We start from the raw sequence: 16,580 nt of genomic DNA, 5'->3' as shown, positions 1-16,580 counted from the left end.
GCTCTACATTGTCATCCTGTGACTAAAATTCCTCTTTCTTGCTTAGTATAATTTATATCTATGGAAATTTCTGCAGAGCCACAAATGCCTTCAAGGTACCATTCTTGGAGGTACTTAGAAAACCAGCATGGAGAGAAAAATCCCTGCACCAGAGATCTTCAGATCTGAAGGGACCCATGAGGCAAGGAAGACAGGGTCACAGCCCCATCATTCTTCCACACCTTGGGTGCCTCCCAGTATGGCTGCAGAGCCTCCTTCCTTCCCATAGTCAGCAGCCAGGAACCTGCTGTTCCCCCTGCAGCACACCCTCTCAGTTTCTGAATGTAGCCTCAAGATTAATCTTCAGGGCCTTCCTCAGCACCCTCAGAAGGTCTGCAGACCTGGTGCTAAAATAAAGCAAAAGCTGCCCTTGGAGGTTGCTTGGCCTGGTCACCATTTCTCAGTCCTGCTGCTAAAACTGATGCTCCTGCCACTTGCCCTGGTGACTTTTGGTGCACCCAGGAGGCTCTTGTGGCCATGGAGGGGGAAGGTGAGCCCCTGTGGCTTTCTGGGGCACAGGCTTTCTAAGAAGAGGTACAACGTTGTGGTGAGGGTGCTGTTGTTCACTTCTCCACTCTCTCTCCATGCTGCTTTTTGGCCGTCTCTGTTGTGCCCGCCACCCCTCCCGTGCCAGTGCGTGCTGGTCCCCCTGGCCGGAGCAGTGCCCAGCTGGGCCGTGCAGCTGGAGTGGTGGGGGCAGGATGTGGGGGCAGCCCCCGTGCCAGCTGCGTCCTCACACAGGAAGGTCTCCGCAGGCTTCCACATCTGCTGGAGAGGTGACGTGTCTGCTGCTTCACAAGTGGCGTGTGGCTTGCTGCCCTTACAGCTGTGCCAAAGCCATGGGGCTCTGTCCTGTCCTTCCCCCGTGCCCCCATGGGAGGATGAGCGTGCCTGGGGATTCTCATGAGGTGGTGACTCTCTCCGGCTCTCCTCAGTGTGGGAACAGCATCTGGCAGCACAGAAGGGACATTCTTCAGGTCGGCAAAACACAGATTGTGCCAAAAACCAGAGAGAAATCAGGAGGTGTAGTAGGATGGTAGAGGCTGTGCTCCCTTGGTGTGAGGAGTACCATCATACTTTTCTATTGGTCTTCCTGTGTCTCTGATGGCTCTAAACAATATTCCATCTTCGAGCTTTAAAGTTGCTTGAGCGTGTGTTACCATATCTCCTGCTCTTCAGCCACATACTCAGTGACCTTCCCTTACAGTGCTCCCAGCAACATGACTGGTATCTTTTCAGCAGAAGGTAGTTTGTCTTAAGGGAGTATTTCTTACATGTGATACAGTCTTCAACTAACATCTGACATAAGCACTGCTGAAAGAAAATGGATCCCACCTATTGAGCAGCAGGTATAATGGGGCTTCTTAAACTGCAGGGTTTGGGAATAACCCAACTCCTTAATTAACGCTCTTCTTCTGTGCCAAACCCAAGCTGCTCAGGCAGTTTTATTCTTTTCCCGTGTCTGGGAGGCAGTAGACTGTTTAAAGACTTCAGTAAAGCTACATGTTGATTTTTAATAACACCTGTGTCTTGAGGCTGGTTTTGGGGGATCATTGTCTGTCATTAGTCAGGCATCTTGTTTAAGCTTCCTAACCAGTTTGTTGACAAAAATTACCACTGTTTTGGAAGAAATCTGACACCTTTTTGCTCTATTTCTTTAACAGATTAGTTTGCTTTTCTTCGGCTCCTGTGCATAGGGAGTCTGGCACCCTAGAACTGAGCTCCTGTTTGAAATAACTAGCATATACCCATGAAGTATTCATGAAAGGATTCAGGCTTTTTGTTTGCTCTTTAATTATTCCTAATTAAACATCAGAGGATCATTTGGGATAGTTGAAAGCTAAAATGCTTTTTCTGCACAGAATTCTTCAGATCCATCAGCTCTCAGTTATTTTCCTGCCAAGGTACTGCTGCTGAGGGCTCAGGTTTGTTTCCGATGAAGGTGGAAAGCAAAAACACTTTCAAATGTCTGGTTACTCTGGGTGGTTGCAGGCTCTGGCTAATAGTCATGCACACATGCTGTGGGGGTAGCAGCCATCAGACTGGTGCTGTAACCCACCATGGAGTCTGCCCCAGTTCTTCCACATTTGTTTCTGCAGCCAGGCTCCACCTGATATGGAGGATGCTGCTACGTGATTGGTGGTTTTGCTCCAGGAGTGGGAAAGAGCAGGAGGTGAAAAACCTTTTTTGTCTTCTCACCAGTGGTGTTCTTCCTCTCCCCAAGGAAAGTGCTGGAGGTTGGCCAGGCAGAGACCATACTGAGGTAGTTTTGGCCTCTGCTGTGCAATAATAAATCTGTCTTCTGACATCTTCATCCCTTCTCTATGGTCTGGCTGGGGACAGGAGGGTTAGTAATTGGTATGACTAATTCCCTAAAGCCCTACTGATGTTCTTGGTGATCTGTGAAGGACTTAAAGCTTCTGTCATACCCTGGGATGTATTGTAGCAGGAGTGTGCTTCTATTTTTGACTTACAGCTTTAGGAGGAAATGGATTGCCTGGATTTTGTCTATAGATATTGTGCTTTGACTGGGAGTGGGACCATCCTCAGATGTAAACCATGGCACTGTGCTGCTTGTGCTGTCATCATGCTACAGGCTAAAAAGAGAAACTTGCCCCCTCTCCGTTTCTGTGCCCCTTTACAGGTATATCCAGCTTCTTTCAGAGAACTCTGAACCATAGTTGAACCTTTTGTATTCATTCTGGGCAGGTCTAGTGGCATAGTAACCTTGGTGGAATGCTCCGTGATCCCCTAACTCTGCAATGTACTTGTCACTTGTTCAGCAGGTGGTCCAGGCAGCTCCTTAGGCATTTAGAGGATCAAAACCAAACCTTGCTTGTATGTGATGTCAAAGAAAAAAACAACCCAACATCAGAATGAGCAAATTCAATTCTTTAGAGATTGTGATTTCAAATTTATTAGAGCTGTTGGAAGGTAGACAGTGTTGCCTTTAGTGGCACTGTCCCATAATTGGGTGTATTCCCTTGTAGGTCTCTCGGTGCATCTCTCTGTGTTCCTACTGACGCGTGACAGAAAGCTCCGAGGAGCGCTGGTGGGCTCTCTGAGTAGGAATTTCCGTTCCTCACCTCTAGCTTCTGTCTCATGCCATGGATTATCTGTATATGTGAGGCTGATGGTTTAGATGGGCCAAGGAGCCAGGAAGTTCCCAGTCCCCAGGCAGGTCCTAGACATGTTGTACACAGGCATGTGGGGTATTGATGACTCCATGTGGGAGTGTGCTCAGCACAGCACAAATTCCCTGCTGCCTGCAGACAGGCATTTGCTCACTGGACTGTCTTAAGCCCCCCGCTTTGGAATATATAGAACATATTCGTGACCCTCCCAAAGAAGTTAATAAGATTTTACTTTCATTTAAGCATGCTCACAAAGCAGAAGGCACTGTGACTCCCTTACAGGAACATACAGCCTGAGCTCCTGCAAATTACAGGGGATGTTGTACTACAATGGCTTTCTGCCTTTAGAGTTTAGCAGAAAAACACTGTAATGCCTTTTTTTTTTTTTTTTTTTTTTATTACTTGCAAACAGGAAATGAATAAGCAAAGAAAGACCATTATAACTGTGGTTTCAGAGGCTGTTCAGCTTGAAACAAAGGGATTTCTTCACATTCAACCTCATTAGTCTGATTAGTGGGCTTGTAAAATGAAGCATGAAAATGAAACATGACATAGACATGAATTGATTGTACTAAAATCTACACAAACTGCTGCTTGGAAATGAAAGGATGACAGACATCTTCTCTGAGCTGTCTAAAAAGTTAAGCTTTTAAAGTAGCTCATTTTTTAGAGCATGTAAATTACATTTCTGTAGCTTTTAAGAGGAGACACAAGAAGCTGAAAAATCCAAATGAGCCTGTCACGTGATTTTTTTGGTTGGTTGCTTGGTTGATTGGTTGGTTGGCTTTTTTTTAATAGAGCAGAGAAACATGAAGATGTAATAAGTTATCAGTAGAAAGATATGTTGGGCAGGAACATGTTATAACTGTGTAGAAATGGATGATGGGCTACTTGTTGTTTCTATTTAAAAATCTGAGAGAATACTTGGCATTGTTTTCAGAAAGGACTCTTTGTATCTTCCTGACTTCTGCTTTCAAATACACTCTGTCCTGTTCCCTTGGTTATTGCAAAAATACCTGTTTGGATCTTGATGGGAGATCCTGAAGAGTGGTGATTTTCCTCTTTCAGCATTAGTTCAGTTACTGGCACTGTGTGGTACAGGTGCAGCAATCTCCTGTTTTTAGTGTAGCTGTACAGCTACAACATAGTAGTTTTAAAATTTGGGTTTGAATGCCTAGTTTTGTTAGCAGAGATTAGTCACACAAGCCCATATCTCTTTAGGTATGAACTGATTGATTTCTGCATGCATCTCGTACTGTCAAAACTAGGTCTGTCCAACTGCAGTGTGTGTGCTGCACGTCACTGTGTGACTTCATGTCCTTTTTCTTCTGTAGCTCACTTAAAAAAAAAAGAACAAGTAATTTGAATGTATGTTTTGGTGTATTTCGAAGAAGTATTTTGAAATACTTCTTTCAAAGATGAGTCACACTAGTACAGTTGGGATCCCAGAACTCCTTTCGTAATTGTGGCATCTGCATTTCCAGTAAGAGCATCTGGAAGAGGATTTCTAAATGCTGTTGGACATTGTGGAAAAGTGAGCTGGAGATGTTCATTCAGGAGGAGAGTTTGCCATCTTGGTAGTGAGGAAAGGAAGGGTATGGCTGGGGATTCCTGCAAATTGGAGAGGTGTATGATCACCGTGTGATCATTGTGAGTGAGGGGCTGAGCACAAGTGTGACTGTAGTGCTGCTTTCAGCCCTAGCAAGTTGCTGTCTTGGTTTGTCTCACTGGGAAGAACAGGGTAGGACATTGGTGTAGGAGGTGTGCTAAGCTGTTGCCCTTTGGGCAGTGAAGCTTGGAGGTTTAGTGTGACAGTAGAATGTATGGGGTTTGGAAAGCTCCCTGGGGCAATTTCGTGTTAGGCAGCTTTTGCTGTGAATGGCATTGCTCTGTAATGCGCAGCCACAAAGTATTTCCATGAACCATGGAAGTAATGCATTTCCAGGTGTATTTACCCCCTTGCTCCATATATAAGTGGATTGTGCATTACCGACATCAAACCTAAGTAGGTGGGTGTTGTAGAGGTGACCTGTGTTGGGGACAGCACATGAAATGTGCAGCTTCTTCAGCCACCGCCCTTCTGGCCCAAGGAGCAGCAGTGTCTGCTGGGCACAGCCACTACTGGTCATGCAGCGTGCTGGGTGCTCCCATGCCAGGATCAGGAGGGCCTATGGAGAGCATGAGCTCCTGCCACAGGCTGCAGAAGACCCGTTTTTCAGGGTCTTGTGAATGGTCGTCACCCCTTAGCAACCACTTTGTAACGTAGGTTTTGTAGGTACATGGGATTTATTTCCCAGACATGAGTCAGGACATGATTTTGCCTATAAGGATCAAAATACTCTTTGAGATGTTTCCATGGAAAGGGGGGACTATATGGAAAAAAGGGAAGGGGGAGGAAGGAGGATCACTTCTTTGAGCAGGTTTTGGGACAAGTGTTTTGAATATGGCCATCATGGCAGTCTGCCATCCAGAGGCACCTGTTGTGGCTCTTGAGTGCTGGGCATGGGCACTTTTCACTCTGTTTATTATTTTCAGCATAGGTTTGTGGAATTTGTGTAATTTAGCTAAGTGTGTGTGTTTCTAATACAAACCTCAGTGCAAACAAACCCTGCCCAGCAAGGACTGTTGCAGAAAGAAGAATGAGAGTACTGTTGACTTGAATATTCCCTGTTCCCTGTCTTTCCAAGGAGTTCCAGATATTTCATGGGCTCCTGGTTCCTCTGCTGGTTACCCAGACAAGTGTTTTAGTGACTTTAAGATGATTTCTTCTTTGTTTTGAATGAAGGGAGGGAGAATGTGTAAGGGGGGATGTTGAAGAAGTCCCTCTAAAAATGAAAGTACAAGTTAAAGTGTTTGTTCAGTATATTAAGATACAATTGATGGTTAAAATAGCCAGGTTTATGTCCACTTTTCAGAGTGCTTGGGTGGCTGTTTGCTGTCGATCTGGGGAAGGCAAAAAGGGGCGCTGGATAAAAGCGAACCCACCACGCAGTTTTTCAAGGTTTTGCCTGTCATTAAACAATCTCTTCTGCAGGAGAGAGGTTTTGAGAGGGAAGAGGGAAGTTCACCAAGAATTATTCAGTGTTGGTGTCACTTTCATCTTTGAGATTTCTGTGGTGATCAAAATGGCCCTGAAATAGATCATACTGCACACTCCAAAAACTGACTAAAGATTAAAATTGAAGTTGTGAGCAACAACCTGTGTTAGAAGGTGTAAATATGTTTTAAAAATAGCACCTCTGTAGTTGAGCAAGGCACAGGAAAACTCTTCATGATGTTTGCAGCTGAAGTTAAAATAAAGAAGAGCAACCTGCTTTCCTGGTAAACTTCCATTGGTTTGATTTCTGTGAACTCCTGGTGTGTTCTGGGGGCTGCAGTTAAGGACAGCACTATCTGTGTTAGCAGTAAAGCATAGACACAATTAGTATTGCCTGCTCTTCCAGGAAAAAGCCAATGGATGTCATGTGATGCATCTAAAAAAGGATGGTGACGACACCCATTTTATGCTTCGTTTGATCCAGTGTAGTACCGTTGTGGTGCTGCTGTGTGGAGGAGAGGCTGAACTAAAATAATATGTATTTGTATGGATCATAAGGCTCATTATATGAGGCAACTTTTGTGGTTTGCCACTTAGAATTTTGCTCAACTTCTGCTACAAAATAATGCCAGGGAGCTGTGTGCTTTGGTCTGGGGGTTTGACAGTTGTGGGATTTTTGTAATTGTGCTTTCCCCTTCTATCTCAAATTTGGTGTTTACCAACATCTTGAGAAAAAAAGAGCATAATTTTCAAGCTGCTGGGTTTGTTTGATTTTTTTTCCCCCCCCACTAGAGAATATAAAATATAATTCAGTTGCATAAACAGTTGTAACTGGGAAAATGCATTCCTGCCAATGTCTTTAAAAATAGCTTTGTTCTGGAAAATTCTGCTGAATTGGCATTGTAATCACTTTCCTGTCACTCTCTCCAGTGGACATATGAGTGGGTTTTAGTTTTCCTGCGTGAGTCTTAACTTTGATTTTTCTGACTTAGACAGAGAGAGATACCCACAGATCACTCTCCTCTGGGGCACCCCAGGGTTCTCCAAATTCTGCGCAGCCAAACTCTGGAGTGAGCATATAAGGATTGTCCAGGGCTGAAAATACTGATGGATAAGTTGGATTTGGAAATCACACCCTTTGTGAGCTTGTTGGTGTCCGTCAAGTGCATAGCAGCATTTGGCAGCAGTCTAACAAGTGTATGCACCTCTCTCTGTCTCAGGCTTAACTCTTGTCCTGAACAAGCAAGTATTTGTATGGGAAGAAGGTTTGGGGAGCCACAAATATGGATTCTCTTCCCACTAGTGTTAGTTCTGTGGTGCTGATAAGACTAAAAGAGCAAACCCATCCTGCTCCTGTTATGGCTGGGAAATTGTTCTGGCTTTACAGACCAGAGTTCAGCCATCTGGGAAACCTGCTCAACTCTGCTCTGATTTCCAAAACTGCAGGATAAATTATGTGCACATCTGAAATTTGCTGGGATTTTTCTTGAAGCACTGTGTCAAAGGGCTGATAAAAGAGACACTACATTTTCTGTAAGCCAGCAGAACCTTTTTCATTCATACCCCACCACTGCTTTCCTGAATAGCAAATGGAAGTAGGCATGTAACAGCTGAGGAAAATGTATGAAATGACTCAGGGGTGGTGTTGCAGCTCTTGGGAGAATGCACTGACTTCTTGTGAGCTGGAGCATTAAATCTGCTTTCATGTCAGGCAAAGGATTGTGATCTGTTATGCCCCGTGGTTAGAGTGGGAATGGGGTTTGGACATTTTTAACACGAGCTCAACTCAAGAACCAGAGAAGCTGAGATTTGGGTGAAAAGGGCTTGGGAGTCTGGCTGATAGTCATATCAAACAGGAAGCCAAGGCAAGGACATGATGAGAAAGAACCCACACTGCAACTCCCCAAATCCTCACAGAAAACTGCTGCCTGCAATGAGGGCTGTGTAGAGATGGGACAGATTGGAGCAGGTTTGTCAGGGAAGGTGAGCTGGGCAAGGGGAAGGCAGCATGAGGCAGAAAACAGAATAATGAAACCACAGACCTATGTAAGGACCAGGGGCTAGTGGAAGGAATGGCATCAGGGTTGGAGAAAAGGACAGGAGTCAAGACTAAGTGATTGCAGTTGCTTGCTGCAGCTAGGAAACGTGTTCAGCTGTTGAGAGACGAGAGGACTTTCCATGTTTGATGGATGAACAAGCCATCAAGATGGTGGTGCCGTGCTGCTGTGGTTTATTTAGGACCTTTAGTCCTGGAACTGTGCACTGGAGGGTGACACCAATGAGCCTGGAGGAGGCAATGCTTGAGGTAGTTTTCTTCTGGTTTGCCTTTGCCAGTGCTGTGGGGAGACAGCTTCAGTCCCTAGAGCCAGTGCCAGTCCTTCAAAGATCAACAGCCAGACCCCAAATATTAAAATACGCCTGGTGGGGCAAAGTCACTCTGGTTTCTGGTGCCGGTGCCTTTGAGGATCTATCTTGCCAGCTTTGTCTGTAATTCCAAGACCTAAACACAGGCTTTTCAAGTGAGGAGTTTGGGGGATGATTTGGGATTTTTTTTTTTTTTTTAAATAAAGCTAAAAGGAGTTGGGATTTTTGAGATGCAACCCAGGTGCAGTTAAGATGCAGGAATTTCCACATCAGATAGTGCACAAGGTGCGACACAGCTGCTGCTGCTTCCAGCGTGTCAAGGACTGGTGTTGGTTGGCTTGCAGTGTTGTAGTCCTTGCAAGCCAAGCTCATGCATGTGCTGCTGTTCCCTAATGAGACTTGCTAGCCACATTACTAACTGGGAGGAATGACTGAAGGGAATTAAGTAGCTTCTTGATTACAGGAATTTAGGACTTCTTCAAGGAAAATGTTCCATGTGAGACCTGTGGCACATCACAAGCTTCCAAAACTTCAGGCTGGCTTTCAGACAAACAACAGCATAAAAACAGTAGCTAAGGTTTTTCTCACTTTTGAAAAATTTTTGTTTATTTGAATGCATTTTTAATGCAAACACCCAAAACTGGGGTATGTCCCAATTACTGGAGCCTTCTGCTGGTGCTTTTGTTGTATCAGTTAACTAAGGAAACATCAATGAACTGAGCCTGGAGCAGCAAGAATCCACGCCTGCTCCCCGCCCCCCCCCGCTGCGGGCAAGGGTGGGCTCAGATGCAGCCCCAGGAACCCAAAAGGCAGCCTTTGTCCTGTGTTTTTGCTAAGGTTTGTGCTAAGGGAGCAGGACAGGGATGTGGGACAGACAGTGTCCTAATAAAATATTGTTAAGGACTTGCTTTTTTTCTTAGAAATTATTTCTTCCTCCCTTAGGAAGCCTATAATTAGGGTATGAGGGGGAAGAAAAAATAAGCTGTTTATTTAGAAGTAGCGGAATATTTCCAGTTCTCCACTGTACTTAAAAAAAAAATTAAAAAATGTATACACACACACATGCATGTGGCATGTCTGTGAATAGCTTTATAAAGCTCCTCAGGTAGAAGTAACAGATGAAACCTTTACCACCTAGAACTGGAGCATCTGTGTGTTAGTTTTCCTGTACTCTGCATGCTGCTCCAAGTGAGTGTGATGAATCACGTAGTGTCTGCCGATCTCAGTATGGCTTAGGAGCCTGTGTCTCCAATGAAAAGACAGTTGGACTTTGTTATCCAAGTTTTCTGGGCTTTCTTGGTTTTTTATTAGTAATCACATGTATTTTGTTACAAGCATTTCTTTGATAGACATTATGAATCTTACCTGAGTGAAATCTGTGTTCTAGGAAAAATGGCTGCTTGATCATTTTAAAAAGACGATAGACTTGATAATCAGCCAGAGACTGAGACCAGCCCAAGTCATGAGAGCTTGGCAAAACAGGCCAATTTTTCAGCAGAATGTAATGAGTGTTGAATAACATTGTTAGGATCAGTGCTGTGCTGTTAGAGATACAAAGTCTGATGCCAAGAAATGGTGCTTTTAGGCAGTGAAAGATGATGTACGCTGAATTTTAAGCACTTCTGGCCTACTGGGAAGAAAAAAAAATTAAAAGCTGCAATAAATCCCTGTTCAGCAGAACAAAACTCAGCTCTTAATACATAGGTTGCATTGTGTTTCTGACCAGGGTTTGGGTCTTTGGGGTATGTAAATTGTACTGTCAGAGTTTAGCTGTCCACGATTCTCATATATGTAAGGAAAAACCACTAAAACTCACTAACATGAGAAGTGTTTAGCTGTAGAGGGGGAAAGAAAAAAAGCAGCTCAAGGCACTACTAATATGTTCCTTCAGCTATTTGAACATGGGAATGGTGAATGCAGGACCACCTTAAGTATGAGAGTGTGAACAATCAGCTGTTTGGATACCCCAAAAAAAATTTCCTGACAGCAATATTTATATTAACAGTTAGCTATTACAATCTTTAAAAGGTAGAAGTTGATCTGAACAGGTTAACCTCCATTTTAGAGATTGGTTTTTTTCCAATACTCAGTTGGATTAAGATCTGCTATACTGAGTTAGTCTTTGTCCAAATGTCCCCAAGACTAAGGGGATACTTTAAAAGGGAGAGTTTTGTATCGTTAGTTACAACAGACATAGAGGCAAGGATTTGGTTTCTACTCCTACTGAGTGTCCAATCTAAGAAAGGAGGTAATGATAGCCCACTTTTGCAGGCTCTTCACAGGATTTGCTGCTGTTTGAGCAGCTCGCTGGTGCCTGTGTGGGCACTGAATGTTTCAAAGGCAGTTATCAGAAGGGTCAAGCATTAACAGCTTTCACACAGCCCTGCAGTTGAAGTGCATGTTTGGAAATGAATTTCTTAATGTGTTTGTCCTCCTACTATGCAATTGGTGTAATTACACAGGAAAAAACTGGCATTTTCTATATGGAAAAGGATTGACCTGTTTAACAGCATTGGGATTATCGACTGTGAGGGTGAAGCACAGGCTTGGAAGGATTTGATGGGGAAAGCCCATTAATCATGGGTTTGTCAGGACTGCTAGAATATGATGGCTTCTGTTTCTCCACCAAAACTCAGGTTGGGAACTGTGGCAATTCAGCCTCTAAACTGTGATTTGGTAGTCTTAATTTTCCCTTTTTTTTTTTTTTTTGTAAGTGTAAGGGTAGCATTACAAAAGGCACCCTCAGCATGGAAGCAGCAGTCTGAGACACAGGACAAGTTTCAGAAGGGCAGTGGCCTTCAGGGCATTAATTCTTCATTTGAAGAAAGATGGGTAAACTCTACAAAGCAGTATGGACCTTTGGCAGGCTCATTCCGAGCTCTCAAATATGGGTGACATTTGATTGTTCTTTCAGTCTTCAAAGATCAGTGCAAACCTTTAATTTCTATAAATAATTTAATAAATACTTTTGTTTTACAATGATACAACAAATAACAAATTCATAGCAAATGAGTCACAAAGAATTTAGGATCAGTATACTTTAATAAGGTATCAGTGTCAAAATACATTTCCTTATCAAGTTAAGGTTCCCATACAGTTATAATATTGTCAATAAGAATTCAGCAATATAGATTATGAAATAATTATGATAAAAATATGATTAATATTAAGACATGGAATATTTTTTCAGAGTGTTTTAGTAAACTGTTAGGGTATAACATTTTTAATGCTGAAACTACACAAATAAGAAACAGAAGAGCAGTATTCAAGTGTCTTTAATCCTTGAAGCCTTAAGTCTGTGCTACTGCAAATTTGACAAATCTGGATGGCCAATTTTCATCACATTTTGATCCTTACAATAAATTTTTTCCACACAGTAATAACTTCACTTTAGGAGTAGATTATTTTTGGTAATAAACTCTTGAAAGGTTGCCTACAATAGGGAGTATATTTTTTTTACATCATGTACCCATAACAAAAGGCCTTCAGCTTTTCTAGGTATGTGTGGTTAAGACTCGCTTAACACAGCGAACTCTGAAGTGCTCTACGAACCCAAGGCTCTCTCTATGCAAGTGTCAGTGCATGATAAAAAGCAATTTTATATACCAGGCTTCAGCAGACTCAGAAGTCTCAAAAATATTTTTGTTCTAAGTTTCTGGGCCAGAGTTTTACCTTTAGTACTTTGCCACTGTTTCATTTTCTTCAGTGAATCTACAGTGATTTATACCAGTGGAGGAAACAAGATGATACATCCCAACATAGATCTAAGTCTGTATTTTAAAGTCAGAACTGCTCATCTGCCTTTTACTTATATTTCCTGCTGTTTAGAGATGTTGTAACTTGAACTTTCAAAACCCTTTGAAAGGATTCAAAGCCCTATTTTTCAAGTACGTGTATGACAATTAATGATAGTTGGAAAGGAGCTCTGAAAATGTCTGGCTGCCTTTTAATGACTTTTTAGCTACTGATTAATGCAAGGCAAGTAAAAATGAGAGACCTCCCTGCTGGCTATTCATCTCACTATGCAGTCCCTAATTCTTTTTATCTAATTATAACTGAGTTAGCCTAATACACTGGGAAATACTACTTTGAGATTTGTTGATTCAATATTGCAATTATATTGCTAGCTAGCGTACAAAATGAAAAAGGGTAACATTAATCAGAGGTGTTAGTACTGGCCACTGCTCCGATTCCTGAAATATCAGCAACATCATAACAAATACTGCAAGTTTCTAGCAGAAACAGCTCTTAAAGTAGTTGTGTCATAGATATAGCAGAAGTACCAAGAGATGATTAACAACTGACCCAGAGAGAAATAATAATTAAAAAAAAAAAAAATGTTTTGTGTAAAAAATAAAAGGCAACAACAAAGAACAAAACAAGAAACCTCAACACAAACAAAAACACAGGTCTAAATCCTCCACTGGGGCAAATCTGTAGGACTCCCTTGGCTGTAGAGCTAAGCCAGGTTAAGGCAGCTGAGAATGTGGCTTGCTTCTGAGAAAAAAAGCTTAAAACGTGCAACTTTCACAGATACCCACAAACATTGCATTTCACCATTCACATTTCTTTCAACAAAGTGTATAAAAATGAAGGATAGGGATGGGAGGCAGAAGGCTGGGATTTTTCCTTAGTATGCTTTTCCAAAAGTTATTGAAGTTACAATAAAATAAATGCTGGAAAACAGAAAGACTCAAAGGATTTTAATTTGGCAGATCAACAAAAAACTGTGGTTGGAGATCAAATTTGTTTCATTCATCTTTGGCAATAAAAATATATCTTTGCAGTACTGCAGCCAAAGTATCACATGATGAGGCATTTATACCACAGCTTTTTAATAGCATGACATTTGAAAAAAAAAAAAAATTCAGAATATAAATTACAGGTAATGAGATAAGGGGAGGGTAATCAAACTCTCTAAACACCACTTTAATTGCAATAGAGAAAATACAGTAGATGTATTTCTTTAATATGAATAATAAAGTGAGTAACTTCAAAAGGCCACTATTTGGTAATGTGGACAAGTTCAATATCTAAGTAAAATCCTGTAAAAGTGTACTGGTATTAGAAATTGTCTACTTGCAAAAATATATTTAAAAACGGAAGCTGTTTTGAACAGTATAGGCCACGGAATATTGCGGGATTGCTCAGGTCGCCTGGTCCAGTGCTCGGAGCAGTTCGCTGCCCTGCAGCAGCATCGAGCTGCCCAACACAGGCACGTTCACCTCACAGTCATATCTCGTCAGCTCAGGCAACAAGTAGGGTTCAAAGGAGGGCCCCAGCAGGCGACTCGTCATACCTGGAACACAGCAGTGAAGCAAGTTATGGTGCTGAGACCAGAAAGGGCACTTTTTTCCTCCCACCTCTTCTGTTTACACCAGTTTCATTCTGTTTTTATGTCAATAAAACCACCAGTAGTTCCAGGTGTCAGAGCAAACCCGTGCTCTGCCTTAAACTGCTGCAAGGGTGTCACACAAACAAGTGCAATTTTTCACCTCCACCCCAAATTCTGATTGCTCTGAGAAAAACTGTATTGGTGCAGATGAGGAAAGCTGTAGTAAAAGACATGGTCTCTGAATTGACACCCACTCCCCTCGTGTATTAAAAAGAACAGATACACGTCCCCTTTAATTACTTATTTCAACATTTAAAAGGCACATGTTAAGACTAAGCTACCAACTTCCATATCAGTGTTTCAGCAGAGTTGTTTAGTACAATGCAATAATCAATTCCGTCACAAGACAAGAGTATGGCTGGAGGATGACAGGACCTCCAAGGTGAAAAGGTGTTAAGTTTAATTGAAATGAAGCGTAAAAATACTTTTCTCATATACTACAAATGTAAACATTACAGTTTCATACTAAACCACACAACTAATTTTTTGTGCTATATTTGGATCTTGCTTTATTATCCTCCTCCATATTTTTGTGTGGTTTTTTTTTCAATCAAAATTTCCTTTTATTAGTATTGGAACAAAATACCAGCATTTTCCAATTTCTGTGTTTGACAGCTCTTACCTGATGCTTTATGAGCTGGCTGGACACTGTAGTCCTGACAATGGGAACTGTAAAACAGAGGGGGAAACGCTCCTGCTTTCAAATTCTCACCCAGACTTTCACAGGTGGGTTGATGCTGCTGCTGCAGTTGATTCATTGGTTGGCTCAGACCTCTCGAGTTACAGAAAAATTCATCTGTTATTTACATAGTAGGGAAAAAAAAGAAAGTTAAATGAAGCCATTGTAATAATTATAGTAGATTATACTGATCCAAAGCAAAGTGAACCTCGGTGTGGTGGTGTCACAGCATAGGAAAATCTGCGTCTTATCACAAAGGAAGTCTAGAAACAGCCCCAGCTCTAGCAGTAGTATTGCAGTCAAGATATGCTTGTGTAAGGAAGCACAGTGCTGCAGAGCAGCAGTATCTGTTCTAGCTCTGTGATATTCACACCTTGGATCAGCAGGAGGTAAACACAGCTCCATTAAGCTGATTTCTGTTCCCTCCAAAGCAAGTGTGTGAACGTACATGAAGCCAACTAACTGGTATTTATCAAATGTACTTTTAAATTGTTCAGCTCTTAGTGATACAACTTGATCTTTAATTTTAGCTTAGTGTAATATTTACACAGCTTATTTACCTTTCCTTTTGAAAGAACTTTTTTCCCTATTCAACTTGTCTTAAAACGGTGTTTCAATATGTAACATTGCAAAACCACTTTCTTTTGTCTTACCAGTAAGAACACTTGTGCTGAGAGACTTCTTTTCTGTAACCAAGGAACAGTTTTCCCCCTTGAGAAATTTCATTCTCTTCCACATTAAGTGAGATGGGTTAATGACAGATGGATCTCCCTAGAATGAGAAGGGAAGCAAAACAAACAATTACACTGATGACCGTGATGAGTCCAAAGTTGTTAAGGGGATGCATTCCTTATGATTACCCCACTCAGTTGTTGCAAAGCTTGTTCTTCATAATCCAGCTGTCGCTTCAGTTTCAAACTGTTGGACAGAGCAAGTCTTGCTGGGTTTACATCTATGCCTCGTTGTCCAAAAGCATCCAGGGGCCTGTGGAGAAGAGATCCTTGTGAGTGCCCAGGGAGGCAGATCGAAATCATCTTGTTCATATATACAGATTCTTCTTTCATTTAAAGACATTTAAGGTGTCTGAGATTTGTCAGTGGACGGATCTAAAACATCAAATGTTTGTATTTCCTTTTATTAGTCATCCCACCATCTTTAGAAACTTTTGACGTTTGGGATCAAAGACTTAGGAAAGTTTAGCATAAACAGCCCCTAGGGATCTCCAGGCAGACAGAAAAATGCTGTGGAAAAGAAAGTCATATAATTCTTAAGAATTAGATTTGAGAGCCATGCATGTCCCCTTGCTTTATGCACTAAGTATGAACACAGTTCATACTTTACACATTAAGTATGAACAAGCTGCTGACTGGGGACAAACCCTTTCTTTCCAGATGCGCATTCAGACACTGGTATTTCTGCCAACAAGAAATCCCAGGAAGCAAACTGCACAGCTTCACATTTTAAAATGACCATCGCTATTTTATGTACTTCCTGAACATGTCAGTGTGACCAACGCTGAAAACACAAGAGCTAGAGAGAAACTTCTAGTATGGGGCAACTTCTAGGACTACACCCTCTGATCTACATCTCATCACATACCGTTCACATGTGTACGAAAGCAAACAAAAAGGTTGTAGAAAAAGAGCCTGCAATTTAAGTCTTGGCTGTAGTATCTACATATGCCAGCAATAATGTACTTTCATTCCTCCCTCTTCCCCATTTTCTGTTGTGCAGAAAATAAATGCAAGGTAAGAAGGTATGTGTGTGTCCCTGCTACTGCTGGACCAGTAAGTCTTTTTGGTACTGTTCTTAAATTGCATAAAGCTTTGCAAAATTACTGGTGTAATTTTAACTGGACCAGCAGGAAATTCATTTGCGTATCATTACAGGCAATGCAAAATTAGCCGACTTCTGCTTCCTCCAGACTCACTG

General features: G+C 42.0%; 2 protein-coding genes across 3 annotated transcripts in view; one reads left to right on the top strand and one right to left on the bottom strand.

Annotated features, from left to right (window-relative positions):
* The window catches only part of LOC121675754 (collagen alpha-1(II) chain-like), a 91,642-nt gene that overhangs the window by 28,607 nt on the left and 46,455 nt on the right, over positions 1-16,580 (top strand). The gene's annotated exons all lie outside the window — the stretch shown is intronic.
* The window catches only part of EPAS1 (endothelial PAS domain protein 1), a 41,657-nt gene continuing 36,674 nt past the window's right edge, over positions 11,598-16,580 (bottom strand). For both annotated transcript variants that reach the window (XM_042051855.1, XM_042051856.1), the window contains 4 exons: positions 15,509-15,632; positions 15,302-15,419; positions 14,592-14,765; positions 11,598-13,873 (listed from right to left, as the gene is read on the bottom strand). In XM_042051855.1, coding sequence (XP_041907789.1) covers positions 13,722-13,873; positions 14,592-14,765; positions 15,302-15,419; positions 15,509-15,632 — 568 coding nt within the window. In that variant the 3' untranslated portion in view covers positions 11,598-13,721. The remainder of the gene's footprint in view (positions 13,874-14,591; positions 14,766-15,301; positions 15,420-15,508; positions 15,633-16,580) is intronic.

Source organism: Corvus kubaryi, unplaced genomic scaffold, assembly GCF_017639235.1.
Source record: "Corvus kubaryi isolate FWS band 111438036 unplaced genomic scaffold, C.kubaryi_AGA036_p1.0 76, whole genome shotgun sequence".
Classification (NCBI taxonomy): Eukaryota; Metazoa; Chordata; class Aves; order Passeriformes; family Corvidae; genus Corvus; species Corvus kubaryi.
This window is presented reverse-complemented; position numbering and strand designations above follow the sequence as displayed.